General features: G+C 40.0%; 1 protein-coding gene across 1 annotated transcript; it reads left to right on the plus strand.

Annotated features, from left to right (window-relative positions):
* Positions 1 to 20,475: 20,475 nt before the first annotated feature.
* LOC109784885 (germin-like protein 1-1) lies at positions 20,476 to 21,550 on the plus strand. Its single transcript, XM_020343502.4, has 2 exons — positions 20,476 to 20,724; positions 20,840 to 21,550. Exons 1-2 carry the CDS (start codon positions 20,604 to 20,606, stop codon positions 21,367 to 21,369), a joined length of 651 nt encoding a protein of 216 aa, XP_020199091.1. The 5' UTR covers positions 20,476 to 20,603; the 3' UTR covers positions 21,370 to 21,550.
* Positions 21,551 to 21,686: the final 136 nt, after the last annotated feature.

Genomic DNA, 21,686 nt, shown 5'->3' on the forward strand with positions numbered 1-21,686 from the left:
TTCGAAGACAAATACAAAGATATCAAATCATTCATATAAGAATTTAGAGAAGATTAGAATAATATTCATACATAATCTGATAATAAATCCACAATTCATCGGATCTCGACAAAAACACCGCAAAAGAAGATTACATCGGATAGATCTCCAAGAACATCGAGGAGAACATGGCATTGAGAATCAAAGAAAGAGAAGAAGCCATCTAGCTACTAGCTATGGACCCGTAGGTCTGTAGTAAACTACTCACGCTTCATCGGAAAGGCAATAGGGTTGGTGTAGAAGCCCGCCGTGATTGAATCCACCTCCGGCAGGATGCCGGAAAAGGCCACAAGATGGGATCTCATGGGTACAGAAGGTTACGGCGGTGAAAAAAGTATTTTGGTGGACGCCTCTAGTCGTTTGGGAATATTTGGGGATTTATAGAACTCAGAAGGAGGTCGGTGGACTCCCGAGGGTCCCACAAGGCCAGCCCCCCCTAGTGCTTGTGGAGTCCTCGGGACTCTTCTGGCTTGGCCTCCAAGTTTCGTGGATGTCTTCCGGTCCAAGAAAAATCATCGTAAAGTTTTATTCCGTTTGGACTCCGTTTGATATTCCTTTTCTGTAAAACTCAAAAACAAGGAAAAAACAGAAACTGGCACTGGGCTCTAGGTTAATAAGTTAGTCCCAAAAATAATATAAAATAGCATATTAATGCATATAAAACATCCAAAACAGATAATATAATAGCATGGAACAATCAAGCATTATATATACGTTGGACACATATCAAGCATCCCCAAGCTTAATTCCTGCTTGTCCTCAAGTAGCTAAATGATAAAAGGAGAATTTTTATGTGAAATGCTACCTAACATATTTATCCATGTAATTTTCTTTATTGTGGCATGAATATTCAGATCCATAAGATTCAAAATAAAACTTTAATATTGACATAAAAACAATAATACTTCAAGCATACTAATAAAGCAATCATGTCTTCTCAAAATAACATGGCCAAAGAATGTTATCCCTTCAAAATCATATAGTCTGGCTATGCTCCATCTTCATCACACAAAGTATTAAATCATGCACAACCCCGATGACAAGCCAAGCAAAATTTTCATACTTTTGATGTTCTCAAACTTTTTCAACTTTCATGCAATACATGAGCGTGAGCCAATGATATAGCACTATAGGTGGAATAGAATATGGTGGTTGTGGAGAAGACAAAAAGAAGGAGATAGTCTCACATCAACTAGGCGTGTCAACGGGCTATGGAGATGCCCATCAATAGATATCAATGTGAGTGAGTAGGGATTTCCATGCAACGGATGCACTAGAGCTATAAGTTTATGAAAGCTCAAAGGAAAACTAAGTGGGTGTGCATCCAACTCGCTTGCTTGCGAAGACCTAGGGCAATTTGAGGAAGCCCATCATTAGAATATACAAGCCAAGTTCTATATAAAAAATTCCCACTAGTATATGAATGTGACAACATAGGAGACTCTCTGTCATGAAGATCATGGTGATACTTTGTAGCACAAGTGTGGTAAAAGTATAGTAGCATTTCCCTTACTCTCTTTTCTCTCATTTTTTTCTTTTCTCTTTTTTATTTGGGCTTTTGGCCTCTTTTATCTTTTGTAAAGTCTGGAGACTCATCCCAACTTGTGTGGGAATCATAGATTCCATCATCCTTTCCTCACATGGGACAATACTCTAATAATGATGATCATCACACTTTTATTTACTTACAACTCAAGAATTACAACTCGATACTTAGAACAAAATATGACTCGATATGAATGCCTCCGACAGTGTACCGGGATGTGCAACGATCTAGCATAGCAATGACATCAAAAAACGGACGAGCCATGAAAACATCATGCTAGCTATCTTACGATCATGCAAAGGAATATGACAATGATGGAGCGTGTCATAATTAAGCGGAACGGTGGAAGTTGCATGGCAATATATCTCGGAATGGCTATGAAAATGCCTTAATAGGTAGGTATGGTGGCTGTTTTGACGAAGGGTGATACGTCTTCGTCGTATATATAATTTTTGATTGTTTCATGCCAATATTATATCACCTTCACATACTTTTGGCAAATTTTTATATGATTTATTGGACTAACCCATTGATCCAGCGCCCAGTGCCAGTTCCTATTTTCTGCATGTTTTTTGTATCGCATAGTATCCATATCAAACGAAGTCCAAATGCAATAAAATTGCACGGAGAATTATTTTGGAATATATGTGATTTTTGGGAGTTGGAATCACCGCAAACGGAGGCCCGTGGTGGGCACAACCCACCAGGGCGCGCCAGAGGAGCCAGGCGTGTCGTGGTGGGTTGTGCTCACCTCGTACGTTGGTTGGACCTCTACTTCGGGCGCAAGGAAGCTTATATCCGGAAAAAAACGTGTTAAAATCTCAGAGCAATCGGAGTTACAGATCTCCGGGAATATAAGAAACGCTTTTCGGCCATATCTGGGGAACGCAAAACAGAAGAGAACAGAGAGGGAGATCCAATCTCGGAGGGGCTCCCGCCCCTCCGGCGCCATGGAGACCAAGGACCAGAGGGGGACCTCTCCTCCCATCTAGGGGGGGCCAAGGAAGAAGAAGAAGGAGGGGGGCTCTCTCCCCCTCGCTTCCGGTGGCGCCGGAGGGCCACCGGGGGCAACGATCGGGACGGCGATCTACATCAACAATCTTGCTACCGTCAACACCAACTTTCTCCCCCTCTATGCAGCGGTGTAACACCTCTTCCCCCCGTTGTAATCTCTACTAAAACATGGTGCTCAACTCCATATATTATTTCCCAATGATCTATGGTTATCCTATGATGTTTGAGTAGATCCGTTTTGTCCTATGGGTTAATCGTGATCTTGGTTGGTATGATTGTATATTTTATTTATGGTGTTGTCCTACGGTGCCCTCCGTCTCGCGCAAGCGTGAGGGGCCCCCGCTGTAGGGTGTTGCAATATGTTTATGGTTCGCTTATGGTGGGTTGCGAGAGTGACAGAAACTTAAACCCGAGTAGGTGGGGTATGATGTATGGGAGTAAAGAGGACTTGATACTTAATGCTATGGTTGGGTTTCACGACCTTAATGATCTTTAGTAGTTGCGGATGCTTGCTAGAGTTCCAATGATAAGTGCATATGATCCAAGTAGAGAAAGTATGTTATCTCATGCCTCTCCCTCATATAAAATTACAAGAATGATTACCGGTACTTGTTATCGATTGCCTAGGGACAAATAACTTTCTTGTTGACAAAAGCTCTCTACTAAAACTAACTTAGTCGTGTCTTTATCTAAACAGCGCCTAGATTTTATTTACGTGCTCTTTATTATCTTGCAAACCTATCCTATCACACCTACAAAGCACTTCTAGTTTCATACTTGTTCTAGGTAAAGCGAACGTCAAGCGTGCGTAGAGTTGTATTGGTGGTCGATAGAACTTGAGGGAATATTTGTTCTACCTTTAGCTCCTCGTTGGGTTCGATACTCTTACTTATCGAAAGAGGCTACAATTGATCCCCTATACTTGTGGGTTATCAAGACCTTTTTCTAGCACCGTTGCCGGGGAGCAATAGTGTGGGGTGAATATTCTCGTGTGTGCTTGTTTGCTTTATCACTAAGTAGTTTTTATTTCCTATTCTAAGTTGTTCTCTATCTTTAGTTGTGGATATGAAACACGAAACACCAAAAAAATGAGTTGTACTTGCTACTCATGGAGATGGGGATACTCCTAAAACCCTCGATGCTCGTTATGTTGAAGATATTATGCACTACTTTGATAATCCTGAGAAAACTCCATTCAACTATATAATGGGAGTAATGTTGGATCAACGTAAATACTTTAGGGATTATCGCTTGACTCATAAAGGGAAATTGTTATGGGATCAAATTCATAGGTTGCATTGGTATGCTCGTGAGCTATGCTTGAGATATGATTATACTTGTTGCTATAGGATGAATGCTCCACATCTTCCCTTTTCATGTGAATTTAATGATAATGAAACCTTAGCTTCTTATGCTAGAGGTATATATGATTATTATGATGTGGAACGAATAGAATAATTTGTTGCTTTTAAGGGTGCTTATGAAATTGAATCTTTGTTTGAAAAGTTTGAAGATTTTGATGATTCAGTTTATAGACATGAAAATCTTGCTATCCTTAAATATTGCTATGATAATTATAAATACAATTATGATATCGATTTATTTATTGAGAATAACTCCGTTGTCCAAGAAAAGACTAATATTTACCAGGAGTTTATGGAAGAAGAAATTGAATAAACTATGAGCTCATTGGATGAAAAAGATGATGAGGAGAGCGAAGAACAAAAGGAGGAAGAACGGATTAGGTACCCGTGCCCACCTTCTAATGAGAGTAACTCTTCAACTCATACATTACTTAATTTCCCTTCGTTCTTACTGAAGGATGAATGCCATGATAATTGCTATGATCCCATTGATTCGTTTGAATTATCCTTTTTTGATGATGCTTGCTATGCTTGTGGCCAAGATGCCAACATGAATGATGCTTATGGAGATGAACTTGCTATTGTTCCTTATGTTAAACATGAAATTGGTGCTATTGCACCCACACATGATAGTCCTATTATCTTTTTGAATTCTCCCGACTACACTATATTGGAGAAGTTTGCACTTATTAAGGATTATATTGATGGGTTGCATTTTGCTACTACACATGATGATTTTGATGAATATAATATGCATGTGCTTGCTGCTCCTACTTGCAATTATTATGAGAGAGGAACTACATCTCCACCTCTCTATGTTTCCAACACGATAAAATTGCAAGAAACTGCTTATGCTATGTATTGGCCTTTACTTGATGTGCATGAATTGTTCTTTTATGACATGCCGATGCATAGGAAGAGAGTTAGACTTCGTCATTGCTTGATATATCTTACTTTGTGCTCACTACTAAATGCCAAATCTTTGTTAATTAAAATTGGCTTTGATATACCTTGGGATCCGGGTGGATTCATTACTTGATCACTTTATGTCTAGCTTAATGACTTTAATGAAAGCGCTGCCAGGGAGACAACCCGGAAGTTTTAGAGTCATTTATTTCTGTTGAGTACTTTTATAAAGTTTAAAAATAAAAAAATATAGAGGGTAACTTAAAACTTTTCACAAAAGAGAAGCGATTGGAAGTTATGCATTGGAGAAGTGAGGGTCGACCTTGAACACTTGTGTTCATGCTCATGGAAACAATGTAGAATTTTTCATGAAGACTCTCGCAAAAATACGTATCCCCTTATACAAATCCATTGTATTATAAAAATAATGTGCCAAGATTTGCATTTAGGATGATTAGATTGCTTGTTGGATTGTGCGGTGCAGAAACAGAAACTTTGGCTGTAGCACTCGAATTTTCATTTTTTTTTTACTGGAAAGTCAAACGTTTCTGAAACTTTTTGCACAGTCTTGCTATACAAATTTTTTACATTGTCGTAATTTTTCAGAATTCTTGGAGTTACAGTAGTATGGTAGTGTTCAGATTACTACAGACTGTCATGTTTAAGACAGATTCTGTTTTTGATGCATTATGTTGCTTGTTTTGATGAAACTATCGATTCTATCGGTGGTATAAGCCATGGAAAAGTTATATTACAGTAGCTACAATGCAAAAACAAACTATGAATTGGTTTGCAACAGTACTTAGAGTAGTGATTTGCTTTATTATACTAATGGATCTTACCGAGTTTTCTGTTGAGTTTTGTGTGGATGAAGTGTTCGAAGATCGAGGAGGTCTCGATATGAGGAGAAGGAGGAAAGGCAAGAGCGCAAGCTTGGGGATGCCCAAGGCACCCCAAGTAAATTCTTGGGGATGCCCAAGGCACCCCAAGTAAATATTCAAGGATACTGAAGCATCTAAGCTTGGGGATTCCCCGGAAGGCATCCCATCTTTCTTCGACAAGTATCGGTATGTTTTCGGTTTCGTTTCGTTTGTGTGATATGTGCAAATCTTGGAGAGTCTTTTGCTTTTAGTTTTCACTTTTCTTTTATGCACCATCCTGGTATGAGATAGTCCATGATTGATTTATAGAATGCTCATTGCACTTCACTTATATCTTTTGAGTGTGGCTTTATAGAATGCTTCATGTGCTTCACTTATATCATTTGAAGTTTGGATTGCCTGTTTCTCTTCACATAGAAAACCGTTATTTGAAGAATGCTCTTTTGCTTCACTTACATTTATGAGAGCATGGTCTTTTGTAGAAAGAATTAAACTCTCATGCTTCATTTATATCTATTTAGAGAGTCAACAGGTATTGGTCAATTGCATGGTTAGTCATAAAATCCTACATAAAACTTATGGATCACTGAATATGATATGTTTGATTCCTTGCAATAGTTTTGCGATATAGAGATGATAATATGTGAGAGGTACTAGTAAATGGTTGTGTTTAGTAAGAATATTGGTGTTAAGGTTTGTGATTCCCGAAGCATGCACGTATAGTCTCTCGTTATGCTATGATGTTGGAGCATGACTTATTTTTTATTGTCTTCCTTATGAGTGGCGGTCGGGGATGAGCGATGGTCTTTTCCTACCAATCTATCCCCCTAGGGGCATGCATAGTAGTACGTTGCTTCGAGGGCTAATAAATTTTTGCAATAAGTATATGAGTTCTTTATGACTAATGTGAGTCCATGGATTATACGTACTCTTACATTTCCGCAATTTGCTAGCCTCTACGGTACAGTGCATTGCCCTTTCTCATATCGAGACATGGTGCAAACTTCGCAGGTGCATCCAAATCCCGTGATATGATACACTCTATCACACATAAGCCTTATTATATCTTCCTCAAAACAGCCACCATACCTACCTATTATGTCTTTTCCATGGCCATTCCGTGATATATTGCCATGCAACTTCCACCGCTTCCATTTGATGACTTGAGAGTTCATTGTCATATTGCTTTGCATGATCATATAGCTGACATAGTAGTTGTGGCTCAGCCACCATTCATCATTTTTCATACATGTTATGCTAGATCATTGCACATCCTGGTACATGCCAGAGGCATTCATATAGAGTCCTATTTTGTCATAGGTATCGAGTTGTAATTTTTATTTCTTTTGAGTTATATATAAGTAAATAGAAGTGTGATGATCATCATTATTCATTTTTAGAGCAGTGCCCCAGTGAGGAAAAGGATGATGGAGACTATGATTCCCCCACAAGTCGGGATGAGAGTCCGGACAATGAGAGAAAAAAAAGAATAAAAGAAAAAGAATAAATAATAAATACATAAATAAACAAAGAGAGAAGGGGCATTGTTAGTATCCTTTACCACACTTGTGCTTCAAAGTAGCACCATGTTTTTTCATATGGAGAGTCTCCTATGTTGTCACTTTCATATACAAGTGGGAATTTTTCATTATAGGATTAGATGCACACCCACTTAGTTTCATGTTGAGCTTTCATACACTTATAGCTCTTAGTGCACACGTTGCATGGAAATCCCTACTCCTCATATTGATCAATTGATGGGCATCTCCATAGCTCGTTGGTTAGCCGCGTCGATGTGAGACTTTCTTACTTTTTTGTCTTCTCTATATTTACCCCTATCATCATACTCTATTCCACCCATAGTGCTATATCCATGGCTTGCACTCATGTATTGCGTGAGGGATGAAAAAGCTGAAGCGCGTTAAAAAGTATGAACCAATTGCTCGGCTTGTCATCGGGGTTGTGCATGACAAATACTTTGTGTTAAGAAGACATAGCATGACAAGACTATATGATTTTGTAGGGATAACTTTCTTTAGCGTTGATATTTTGAAAGACATGATTATTTGTTGGGATGCCTGAGTATTGATGTCTTTATGTCGAATTATAGACTATTGCTTTGAATCACTTATGTCTCAATATTCATGCCATGATTCGATATATGATCAAGTTTATGCTAGGTAGCATTCCACATCAAAAATTATCTTTTTTATCATTTACCTGCTCGAGGACGAGCAGGAATTAAGCTTGGGGATGCTGATACGTCTTCATCGTATCTATAATTTTTGATTGTTTCATGCCAATATTATATCACTTTCACATACTTTTGGCAACTTTTTATATGATTTATTGGACTAACCTATTGATCCAATGCCAGTTCTTGTTTTCTGCATGTTTTTTGTATCACAGAGTATCCATATCAAACGAAGTCCAAATGCAATAAAATTTCACGAAGAATTATTTTGGAATACATGTGATTTTTTGGGAGTTGGAATCACCGCAAACGGAGGCCCGTGGTGGGCACAACCCACCAGGGCGTGCCAGAGGAGCCAGGCGTGCCGTGGTGGGTTGTGCTCACCTCGTACGTCGGTTGGACCTCTACTTCGGGCGCAAGGAAGCTTATATCCGGAAAAAAATCATGTTAAAATCTCAGCACAATCGGAGTTATGGATCTTCGGGAATATAAGAAACGGTTTTCAGCCAGATCTGGGGAACGCGGAACAGAAGAGAACAGTGAGGGAGATCCAATCTCGAAGGGGCGGGCCTCCAGCGCCATGGAGACCAAGGACAAGAGGGGGAACTCTCCTCCCATCTAGGGGGAGGCCAAGGAAGAAGAAGAAGAAGAACGAGGGGGGCTCTCTCCCCCTCGCTTCCGGTGGCGCCGGAGTGCCACCGAGGGCAACGATCGGGACGATGATCTACAGCAACAATCTTGCTACCGTCAACACCAACTTTCTCCCCCTCTATGCAACGGTTTAACACCTCTTCCCCCCGCTATAATCTCTACTTAAACATGGTGCTCAACTCCATATATTATTTCCCAATGATCTATGGTTATCCTATGATGTTTGAGTAGATCCGTTTTGTCCTATGGCTTAATCGTGATCTTGGTTGGTATGATTGTATATTTTATTTATGGTGCTGTCCAACGGTGCCCTCCGTCTCGAGCAAGTGTGAGGGGCCCCCGCTGTAGGGTGTTGCAATATGTTCATGGTTCGCTTATGGTGGGTTGCGAAAGTGACAGAAACTTAAACCCGAGTAGGTGGGGTATGACGTATGGGAGTAAAGAGGACTTGATACTTAATGCTATGGTTGGGTTTCACGACCTTAATTATATTTAGTGGTTGCGGATGCTTGCTAGAGTTCCAATCATAAGTGCATATGATCCAAGTAGAGAAAGTATGTTAGCTCATGCCTCTCCCTCATATACAATTACAAGAATGATTACCGGTACTTGTTATCGATTGCCTAGGGACAAATAACTTTCTTGTTGACAAAAGCTCTCTACTAAAACTAACTTAGTCATGTCTTTATCTAAACAGCCCCTAGATTTTATTTACGTGCTCTTTATTATCTTGCAAACCTATCCTATCACACGTACAAAGTACTTCTAGTTTCATACTTGTTCTAGGTAAAGCGAACGTCAAGCGTGCCTAGAGTTGTATCGGTGGTCAATAGAACTTAAGGAATATTTGTTATACCTTTAGCTCCTCGTTGGGTTCGACACTCTTACTTATCGAAAGAGGCAACAATTGATCCCCTATGCTTGTGGGTTATCAAAGGGTATATGGTGGGTGTAGTGCACTGATACGTCCATTTTGCATCATGTTTTCTTACTGTTATTTATAAAGTTTTTATACATAATAATGCTTTTTTGGAGTAATTCTAATGCCTTTTCTCTCATAATATGCAAGGTATAACCAAAGAGGGAGAATTCTGGCAGCTGGAAATCTGGACCTGGAAAAGCTACATCAGGCTACCTATTCTGCACAACTCCAAACAAGCTGAAACTTCACGGAGATTTTTTATGGAATATTTAAGAATTATTGGAGCAAATAACTACCAGAGGGGGCCCACCAGGTGGGCAGAACCCACCTGGGCGCGCCAGGGAGCCCAGGCGCGCCCTGGTCGGTTGTGCTCACCCAGGCCCACCTCCGATGCCCATCTTCTGGTATATAGAACATTTTGACCTAGAAAAAATAAAGAGAGGACTTTCGGGATGGAGCGCCGCCGTCTCAAGGCGGAACTTGGGCAGGAGTACTTTTGCCCTCCGGTGGAGCGATTCCGCCGGGGAAACTTCCCTCCCGGAGGGGGAAATCATCGTCGTCATCATCACCAACAACTCTCCCATCTTGGGGAGGGCAATCTTTATCAACATCTTCAACAACACCATCTCATCTCAAACCATAGTTCATCTCTTGTGTTCAATCTTGTTACCGGAACTATAGATTGGTGCTTGTGGGTGACTAGTAGTGTTGATTACATCTTGTAGTTGATTACTATATGGTTTATTTGGTGGAAGATTATATATTCAGATCCAGTATGCTATTTAATACCCCACGGATCTTGAGCATGATTATCATTTGTGAGTAGTTACTTTTGTTCTTGAGGTCACGAGAGAAATCATGTTGAAAAGTAATCATGTGAACTTGATATGTGTTCGATATTTTGATAGTATGTATGTTGTGATTCCCTTAGTGGTGTCATGTGAACGTCGACTACATGACACTTCGCCATATCTGGGCCTAAGGGAATGCATTGTGGAGTAGTAATTAGATGATGGGTTGCGAGAGTGACAAAATCTTAAAACCCAGTTTATGCGCTATTCCGTAAGGGAACAATTGGATCCAAAAGTTTAATGCTATGGTTAAAATTTATTCTTAATACTTTTCTCGTAGTTGCGGATGCTTGCGGGAGGGTTAATCATAAGTAGGAGGTTTGTTCAAGTAAGAACATCACGTAAGCACCGGTCCACCCACATATCAAATTATCAAAGTACCGAACACAAATTAAACCAACATGCATGGTGAAAGTGACTAGATGAAATTCACGTGTACCCTCAAAGAACACTTTGCTTATCATAAGAGACCGTTTTGGCCCGTCCTTTGCCTCAAAAGGATTGGGCTACCTTGCTGCACTTTTGTCACTACTATCGTTACTTGCTCATTATAAATTATCTTGCTATCAAACTACTCCGCTACTTACAATTTCAGCACTTGCAAACATTACCTTGCTGAAAACCACTTGTCATTTCCTTCTGCTCCTCGTTGGGTTCGACACTCTTACTTATCGAAAAGAGCTACAATTGATCCCCTATACTTGTGGGTCATCCTGCACCGGCGAAAGTTGCGCGGTACTAGAGAGGCTAGCAATGGTAGAAGGATGAGAGTGCGTATAATCCTTGGACTCAACATTAGTCATAAAGAACTCACATACTTATTGCAAAAGTCTATTAGCTGATCTAAACAAAGTACTACACACATGCTCCAAGGGGGATAGATTGGTAGGAAAAGACCATCGCTCGTCCCCGGCCGCCACTCATAAGGAAGACAATCAATAAATAAATCATGCTCCGACTTCATCACATAACGGTTCACCATACGTGCATGCTACGGGAATCACAAACTTTAACACAAGTATTTCTATCATTCCATCATTACTCGGTAGCATGACTCTAATATCACCGTCTTTATATCTCAAAACAATCATAAGGAATCAAACTTCACATAGTATTCAATGCTCTTTATATGAAAGTTTCTATTATATCCCTCTTGGATGCCCATCATATTAGGACTAAATTCATAACCTATGCAAATTACCATGCTATTTAGAGAGACTCTCAAAATAATATAAGTGAAGCAAGAGAGTTCAACATTTTCTATAAAATAAAGCCACCGATGTGCTCTAAAAAGATATAAGTGAAGCACTAAAGCAAAATTGCGTAGCTTAAAAGATATAAGTGAAGCACATAGAGTATTCTAATAAATTCATGATTCATGCGTGTCCGTCTCAAAAGGTGTGTACAGAAAGGATGATTGTGGCAAACTAAAAAGCAAAGACTCATATCATACAAGACGCTCCAAGCAAAACACATATCATGTGGTGAATAAAAATATAGCCTCAAGTAAATTTATCGATAGACGAAGACGAAAGAGGGGATGCCATCCAGGGCATCCCCAAGCTTAGATGCTTGGTTGTCCTTGAATATTACCTTGGGGTGCCTTGGGCATCCCCAAGCTTAGGCTCTTGCCACTCCTTATTTCATAGTCTATCAAATCTTTACCCAAAACTTGATAACTTCACAACACAAAACTCAACAGAAAACTCATGAGATTCATTACTATAAGAAAATAAATCACCACTTTTAGGTAATGTTGTGAATTCATTCTTTATTTATATTGATGTAATATCTAATGTATTCCAACTTCTCCATGGTTCATACCTCCCGATATACTACCCATAGATTCATTAAATAAGCAAACAACACATAGAAAACAGAATTAGTCAAAAACAGAACAGTCTGTAGTAATCTGTAAACTTCGTATACTTTTGTAACTCCACAAATTATGAAAAAATTAGGACAACCTGGGCAATTTGTATATCAATCTTGTGTAAAAAATTCAGATCAAACGCACGCTTCTGTAATTTTTGAAAATTGTTTTTCTGAGCGCAATTGTTTCTTCCAGCAAGATCAAATCAACTATCACCGTAAGCCATCCCAAAGGTCTTAATTGGCTCAAACACTAATTTAAACACCAAAACACAATTACTACAGAGGTAATAATGTGTACTCTCATAACAACAGAAAAGAAAAATATTGGGTTGTCTCCCAACAAGCACTTTTCTTTAAAGCCTTTTAGCTAGGCGTTGAGGTTTCAATTATGCTCACATGAAAGATAATAATTGAAATACGAAGAGAGCTTCATGTGGCATGTGAAAAACAAGTTTAAGTCTAAGATACTTCCTATGCATAGGCATTTTGTAAGGAAAAAATTATCAAGACAAGCATATTTTCCTCTCTCATAATAATTACATGTAGGATCATAATCAAATTCAACAATATAGCTATCACATAACATATTCTCTACATGGTCCACATGCATGGAAAGTTGACACTCTTCCAAAATTGTGGGCTCATCAAATAAAGTCATGACATCTTCAAGCTCACTTTTATCAAAAATTTCATAAGATTGATCATTCTCCAAAGTAGTTGGATCATTTTCACCTAGAGTTGACACTCTTCCAAACCCACTTTCAATATTATTGCAAACATTATTATCATGAGGCTTAAATAAATTTTCAAGATCATAAGAAGCATTATCACCCCAATCATGATCATTTCAATAAGTAGTGGACATAGCAAAACTAGCATCCCCAAGCTTGTGGTTTTCATAGTAATAGCACAATTGACATTAATAAAATTTATAATAACATCATTGCGATCATGCTTAGCTATCAAGTATGGGTGCAATAGCAATAATTTCATGTTTAACATAAGGAACTATAGCAAGTTCATCTTCATAAGCATAATTAATATTCGCATCATGGCCATTAAAATAGCAAATCATGTTCATCAAGGGAGGATATCTCGATCAACTCATCGGAATCATAATTATCTATAGATTCATGCAGATCATTATTTTCTTCTAAAGCAACAGTCATTCTCTCAATAAATTCCTTAACATAGGCATTATGAGCATAGTTTTCATAGCAATACTTAAGTATGTCAAAATTTTCAGATTTGTAGAGAGTAATATCATACTTTTCAATCAAATAAGCAACTTCATAAGCACCCTTAAAAGCAACAAATTCTTCAATTTGTTTGTATCATAGTAACTATAAACACCCTTTTCATAAGAAGGTAAGATTTCATTATCATTAAACTCACATAGGTAGGGAAGGTGTTTTTTAGGGTTCTTAGAGCAACAAGTAAAATCACAAAGTTCACAAAGATTCCAAGCATAACATAGCAAACAATTTATTTGATTCCATAAGAGTCTCCCTTTTTCAGACAAACGGTGACGCATAAAATGAGCATGCTCATCTAAAGATTTATCCTGAACTAAACTAGTTGGGGTTTCAGCACGAGCACATATGGATCGAAGATGATCCAAGTAGAAAACTTTAAGTGGATCCATAAACCTTTTTGTTTCTTATTTTCAATAAACACATAATTATACCAACCAGACAAGCAAACGAGCCAAGTATGATAGTTTATGGTGGGTACTTGGTAGACTTGATGTAGAACCTCCCCGGCAACGGCGCTAGAAATTCTTCCTGCTACTTCTTGAGCTTGCGTTGGTTTTTCTCTTGAAGAGGAAAGGGTGATGCAGAAAAGTACAGATAAGTATTTCCCTCAGTTAAGAACCAAAGTATCAAATCCAGTAGGAGATACAAGCAAGTCCCCAATCTATGCACATGCACAAACAATCAAACACTTGCACCCAACGTGATAAAGGGGTTGTCAATCCCTTCACGGTCACTTGCAAAGGTGAGATCTGATAGAGATAGATATAAAAGATTACTAAAACGTAAAATAAGATAGACGTAAATAAAATGCAATAAGGTATTTTGGGGTTTTTGGTTTATAGATCTGAAAATATATGATAGGATATGGACCCGGGGGCCATAAGTTTCACTAGAGATTTCTCTCTTGAAGTCAAATAATACGGTGGATGAACAAATTACTGTCGAGCAATTGATAGAAAAACGCAAAGTTATGACGATATCCAAGGCAATGATTATGCATATAGGCATCATGTCTGTGTCAAGTAGACCGACTCCTGCCTGCATCTACTACTATTACTCCACACATCGACCGCTATCCAGCATGCATCTAGAGTATTAAGTTCATAAAGAGCGGAGTAACGCCTAAAGGGATAAACTCGGGCAATATGATGAAAACCCCATCTTTTAACCCTTGATGGCAACAATACAAATACATTCCTCGGCACCCCTACTTTGTCACTGGCTGAGGACACCGCAAGATTGAACCCAAAACTAAGCACCTCTGCTATTGCAAGAAGAACCAATCTAGTTGGCCAAACCAAACCGATTATTCAAAGAGAAATACAAAGATATCAAATCATGCATATAAGAATTCATAGAAGATTCAAATAATATTCATAGATAATCTGATCATATATCCACAATTCATTGGATCTCGACAAACACACTACAAAAGAAGATTACATCAGATAGATCTCCAAGAACATCGAGGAGAAAATGGTATTGAGAATCAAAGAGAGAGAAGAAGCCATCTAGCTACTAGTTATGGACCCGTAGGTATGTGGTAAACTACTCACGCTTCATCGGAAGGGCAATAGGGTTGATGTAGTAGCCCTCCGTGATCGAATCCCCTCCGGCAGGATGCCGGAAAAGGCCCCAAGATGGGATCTCACGGGTACAGAAGGTTACGGCGGCGGAAAAGTTTTTTGGTGGACGCCTCTGCTCATTTGGGAATATTTGGGGATTTATAGAACTCAGAAGGAGGTCGGTGGACTCCCGAGGGGCTCACAAGCCAGGGGGCGCCCCCCCCCCCCCCAAGGGCGCGCCCTGGAGGCTTGTGGAGTCCTCGGGACTCTTCTGACTTGGCCTCCAAGTTCCGTGGATGTCTTCTGGTCCAAGAAAAATCATCGTAAAGTTTTATTTTGTTTGGACTCCGTTTGATATTTTCCTTTTCTATAAAACTCAAAAATAAGGAAAACACAGAAACTGACACTAGGCTCTAGGTTAATAAGTTAGTCCCAAAAATAATATAAAATAGTGTATTAATTCATATAAAACATCCAAAACAGATAAAATAATAGCATGAAACAAGCAAAAATTATAGATATGCTGGAGACGTATCACGGATGCTTGCTAATAGTTTCAGTCATAATTGGGCAGGCCCATCCAACCGCTTGCCTACTGCAAGACCAAACAGGCAAACTCAGCCAAGATATGGGAGCTCTTATTCATCGCTTCAGCCGCCAGGGAAGCTCCTTGTCGCCCACGCCCAGTGTTCGTGGGCTGGCCCATGTAGATTTCGATTTTTATTTCCCCATTGATTGTTCAATCGCATTTGAAAAGAAATTGCAAAAAAAAAAATAGTGAATTCAAAAATGTACACGGATTGAGAAAAAAAAGGTCATGCATTTGAAAAAATCATCGAATTGGAAAAAAAGTACATTGAATAAAAAACAGTCAGTGGATTTTGAAGAAAAGTTCATCAAATATGAACAATGTTCATCGAATTTGAAAAAATTCATTGATTTTGAAAGAAGTTCATCGAAATGGAAAAATACCATCAATTTGAAAAATGTTCATCCATTTCAAAAAAAGTTCATCTAAATACAGAAAGGCGAGATGACCCTATTTTTCAGTTTGTTTTGCTTTTTTGGCTTTCTTTTCTTCTTTCATTTTTTTGCTTCTTTAGAAAACAATTGGTTTTCAAAAAAATTATAAATTTTAAAAATGTTCTTGAATTTTTTGGGATTTCAAAAAAATCATACATTTTATACATATTTCTAGTTCAATTTTTGTTCACAAATTTGAAAATGTTGCCAGATTCCAAAAGCTTCATGAATTTCAATTAATATTGACAAATTTGAAAAAGGTTCACAAATTTGAAAAATGTTAATGAGTAAAAAAAGTTTACTAATTTTAAAATATGTTTTGATATACATAAAATATTCGTGTTTTTTACAATGTGTTAATAATTCAGAAATCTTCACGAATATAAAAACTACTCCTAAATGTGACAAAAGATAATGAATTTAAAATGTATTCATGAATTTCAAAAAGTGTTTGTCAGTTCAACAAATTTGAGCAAATTTAAAAAATTATTCACTGAATCATTCATGAATTTTAAGAAAGTTTATCTTTGTTTACAAATTTTTAAAAATGTTCAAAATTCATTTTTTGAATTTTTGAAAATGTTTGCAATTTTAAAATTAAAAAATGCAAAGAGCAAAGGAAAAAATGAAACAAAAAGACCGAAGGAAAAAAATAAATTAATGTTCAAGAATTAAAAAGTGAAAAAAATCGTAAAGAAAAATGAAATTGGAAGAAACTGCTGAGAAAAAAGGAAAGACAAAAAAAAAACCTTCCCAGAACTGGCCAGATAAAGACTCGGAAAAACCTCGTAATAGGCAGGCCCATGTAGCGTGTACGCTGAGGGCGGGGCGTGATTAGTCGGTATCTATTGCGCTACCTGATAAATAGGATGCCCTAAAAAATTCTGATAAATAGGATTCCTGGGCGAGATATAGCTCTCACGGTAGATCCATGTATCCATATACATATGCAGAAATTGTTGGAAAGGAAACTAGGAAAATTGTAGAAATCCTACTGCCATCCCTCCAGTTAGTCTTGCCATTTAGCTTTTCTCGCGTTCTTTCTCTCGTCTCGCACCACCCCGCTAAAAGTGTTATATTTGTCGTTCCCTGTTTCCATGGTTTTATTCATTATTTTTCTGATGGTTTATACCATGTCAGCTGGAATTATTTGGTTTTTGTTATATTATTATCCTTTTTCCCGTCTAATATTGATTTTTCCTTCATTTTAATCTTTTTATTGCTTTATTTTTTGAAAAACTCTACCGCATAATTTTTTACAAAAACGTATATGATTTTTTTTAAATGCAAGAGTGATATTTTTATGAATACTTTGAACATTTTCAAATGCATGAATATTTCCAATTGTTTGAACATTCTTTAATCGCATGGACTTATTATAAAATTCATGAACTTTTTGATAGTTCAAGAAGATTTTGAAACCCATGAATATTTTTAATTTGATTAAAATAACTATGCATTTATTTATTTTTTGAGTAATCAAGAAAAGAATTTACGTAGTAAAAATTATATGTAATTTTAAAAGTTTTCCCACATTTTTGAAAAGTTCTCATAATTTTAATAAGTGTTCACATCTTTCAAAAAAACTGAGCACATATTTTTAAAATGTTTGCATAAGTTTTTAAAATCCGCGAACACGAACGGGATACGTGTGCTGTCGGTATTAGAGACGGCCGGACAGCTACCGATTTACTCTCTGATCACTAACCACCAAGATCCGCATCTGATCCTTTGGCATAAGTCTCCCCTCGCCCTCGCCCTCACCCTAATTGAATATGGTCAGTGGCTGAGTGCTCGGTGTAGCCCAGGGAAAAAAATATTCCCACAAGAAACAAAAGTCTCTGATGGGGCATGGTGCTGGGCAACGTGATTTCCAGCATCATTAGTAGTACGTAGTTCTATAGTACATCTAATCTACCCTGCAGGAGAGCTGTTCCAGCTCAGCCTCGCTAGCAAAATATTCAGAAGCCATCCACCCCCTCTCCTCTTCTGGCAAAAAATCAGGATGAAGTTATTGACCAGAATGGCTCCTCTCTGATGCAAGTGGAATTGATTAGTGGCGGAGACAGCTCCCCATCAATCAGGCACATTTAGGCTAGTCATAGTGAAAAGTAACTGTATGTTACTACATTCGTAGTGGGTGGTGTCATTGATGTGATAATATTTTTTTGAAAAGAAAATATAATAACATATAATCCTTCCATTTTTATTTAGTCCGCATATTAGCTTTGGCCAAAGCCAAGCTTTGTAAACTTGACAAAGTTTATAAACAAAAATATTAACATGTACAATAACAAATCAATATCATTAGATTTATTATCGAAAGTACTTTCAAATCATATATATTTGTTATGGTAAATATTTATATTTTTTTTATCTAAACTTGGTCAAACTTTACGATGTTTGACTTCAATCAAACCTAATATGCAGAGTAAATAAAAACGAAGGGAGTACATCTTTATTTGTTAATTTATAGACTCATATTACATTGGGAAGCGCTATGTGATACGTAATGGTAACATACTCCCTCCTTTCTGGTTTATAGGGCTTATCTCGAAATTTTAGTTTTTCCATTTTATAAGGCTCAATTTGGTTGTTCCCCATCACAAGTTCAGATTTTAAGGTGCATTAAATCATTGCATGCAAATATTAAGAGAAAATTGTCCAATGCATGTACTTTATGCATGCATGCATTGCAATTAATGCATTGGTAAACATAATTTTTTGAGAAAAATAAGAGCATTAATTGGTTGCTTTTTCAAACTACAAAAAGTATCCCACCACTCACCATCTACCTTGGTTGGTGAGATTTTTGAATTGAGCCATATAAACCGGAAAGGAGGGAGTATTATGTTACTATATTTGCCTATCTCCTTATTAATTACTCGTCACATCATATTTTTTCTTACGTGTCATGTATGTAAGGCTATGTGCATCACTCAATACAGAGACCGAGGGATGTCCTCTCTTTTCGAAAAAAAAAGTGTCATGTATGTTAGTACTTACCTATATATGTTCCTCCCACTATGAGCAGCCTTACCACTTTTGTTTTGGCAACCACCCCAGAGATAGGAGCTCAACTTGGTTACAATGAGGCGGTCTAAGAGCATCTATAGTAGACCCCGCATAACGCCGACCCGCAAAACGCGTTTGCACTTTGCGAAAAAACGGCTTTGCAGGCCGGCGTGGACGGCCGCACAGGCAGACCCCGCAAAACGGACCCGCATTCGGTACCTTCTCCGGAAGAGGTGCGGTGGATATGTTGGATTCTCGGCGAAGTAGTCTTGCATCAATATCTCGTTCCCGAGATGGCGGTTTCAACGAATGCAAAGACGCCCGACGGTCGATCCTCGCCGCCTCTTTCGGTTCTCATCTTCGTGCTCCTTCACGGCAAGGGCCATCACCAATGTCTGCTGCCGATAGTTTGCAAGCAGCGTCTCAACATCCGAGTCGTCCGAATCGGACGAATCATCGAGCAAAAACTTCTCGCACGGGCTCAATTCCATCTACATGAACAAAAATCGCACGCGCGCGTCAACCAACTATGCGTAGCGCTCGGAACAAATCACAAGCAAACACTCACCGGCAGCTCGTGGGGCGGGCGATCCCGGGCGGCGACTCGAGGGCGGTCGATCCCTGCCGGCGACTTCGACCAGGGGCGGCTCGTCTCGCCGGATCCGCGCGGGGGGGGGGGGGGGGGGGGGGGGGAGGATGCAGCCTATCGGTGGTGGAGGGTGGTGGACGCCCCCGCGGCGCGATTCCGCCGGCAGATCTGGCCGGAATTGCCGGCGGCGGACGGGCGGAACCAATGGTGGGCGGCGGCGGAAGTAGAGGGCGCGGGCTGAGATGTCCCTCCCGCCAACCGCTTTCCTGCGATACGGGCACCGTTGGAGCGAGGCGGAAACCTGCGTATTAGCGCGTTGGGGCGGAGATTTTGCCGCGCCCCTTAAATTTTTTTACGGGCCGGCCGCGTCTGCGGGGTCTGTTCGGGCGGATTTTTTTACGTCACCTCGTATTTTGACGGTTATTTTGCGGGTCGGGACTTTTTACAGGTCGGCTAGAGATGCTCTAACGGTACGAACTAGCATGTGCAACTACTTGATAATCCACCCGTCGCCATGTGCTATCGTGCATATATTGTTCGTGGCGATCGAGAGCCGCGAAAATGGGGTCGTTGTTTCCAAGAAGATACGCATACACAGCTAGCCTCGTGTCGGTAATGCATGGATCAGATTCGAAAACGCATGTGTAGCAGCAAGCCTGCATAAACAACTATACCCCTATTCGATTGGCTCCAAATTTTTGGAATCGGATGCGCAGGCTCTTGCTTGCTTCCTTCCCCATCCGACCCTGTCGCCTCGTCGCAGCATCCCCTTGTTTGACCTTGAGATGGCGATGCTATCCATAGTTCCACGCACAAATCACCTTGCCTACAAGTACCACCTCCTGCCTCTGCTATTTCCAGACCCAAGCTATACAACCAAGCTCTTAGCAAGCAAGCATTGACCAATCCACCATGGCGAGGCTTCAGCTTTCCGTCGTGGCGGCCTGCGCCGTCCTCTTCGCGCTCGCCGCCCCCTCCCTCGCCGGCGACGCCGACATGCTCCAGGACGTCTGCGTCGCCGACCTGGCGTCCCGTGAGTTATCCTGCTGCTGAATTATCCACTCATCTTTGTCAACTTCCTAGTTGCATTGCAACTTGTGTGCTGGTCTGCTGGATCTTGCTGACCCATCACCCATGAATGGCGCCAGCGATCAAGATCAACGGCTTCCCGTGCAAGGCGAACATCACGGCGGATGACTTCTTCTTCGCCGGACTCAAGAAGGCCGGCAACACTAACAACCCGGCCGGGTCGGTCGTCACCGCGGCTAACGTGCAGTCATTCCCCGGGGTGAACACGCTCGGCGTGTCCATGGCGCGCATCGACTACGCGGTGGGCGGGCAGAACCCGCCGCACACCCACCCGCGCGCCACCGAGATCATCTTCGTCACCGAGGGAACCCTTGAGGTTGGATTCATCACCACGGCCAACAAGCTCTTCACTAAGACCGTCACCGTCGGAGAGGTGTTCGTCTTCCCGCGTGGGCTCGTGCACTTCCAGCAGAACAGGGGAGACTGCCCCGCCTCCGTTATCGCCGGCTTCAACAGCCAGCTTCAGGGCACCCAGGCCATCGCCACCACGCTCTTGGCTGCCACACCACCAGTGCCAACTGACGTGCTGGCCAAGGCCTTCAGGGTTGATAACGAAGACATCGACGCCGTCAAGGCTAGGTTCAAGTAGGGAGACTCTGCCCTGGGCACCTCTCCATCCGTTTCGGAAGAAAATAAATCGTTTGTTTGTTACTGAATAAATGGTATTCAAGTCATCAAGTGATCTGTAGCGTGTAGGTGATTTGTTGTTGTGTATGTTACATTTGTTCGTCTTTGAGACAATAAAACTTGCTTCTGTTTCACGTACTGTATGTTACTACATTTTAGTAGTGCGCCTTGGTGTCTTGATGTGTTATTACTTTAGTGTTTTCAGCTTGTCGACAAATCTATAAATTGGCAGTAGTTTTCCAAGCTACATTTTTCATAAGCCTAACCACCCAAATACAT

The sequence above is a fragment of the Aegilops tauschii genome, chromosome 6 (genome assembly GCF_002575655.3).
Source record: "Aegilops tauschii subsp. strangulata cultivar AL8/78 chromosome 6, Aet v6.0, whole genome shotgun sequence".
Taxonomy (NCBI): domain Eukaryota; kingdom Viridiplantae; phylum Streptophyta; class Magnoliopsida; order Poales; family Poaceae; genus Aegilops; species Aegilops tauschii.

What these genes read in the sequence shown, in the direction of transcription:
- LOC109784885 (XM_020343502.4), top strand. Translation starts at nt 20,604, where the DNA reads ATGGCGAGGCTTCAGCTTTCCGTCGTGGCGGCCTGCGCCGTCCTCTTC. An exon ending in CGTCGCCGACCTGGCGTCCC is followed by an intron (nt 20,725 to 20,839) that starts GTGAGTTATCCT and finishes GAATGGCGCCAG; the next exon opens with CGATCAAGATCAACGGCTTC.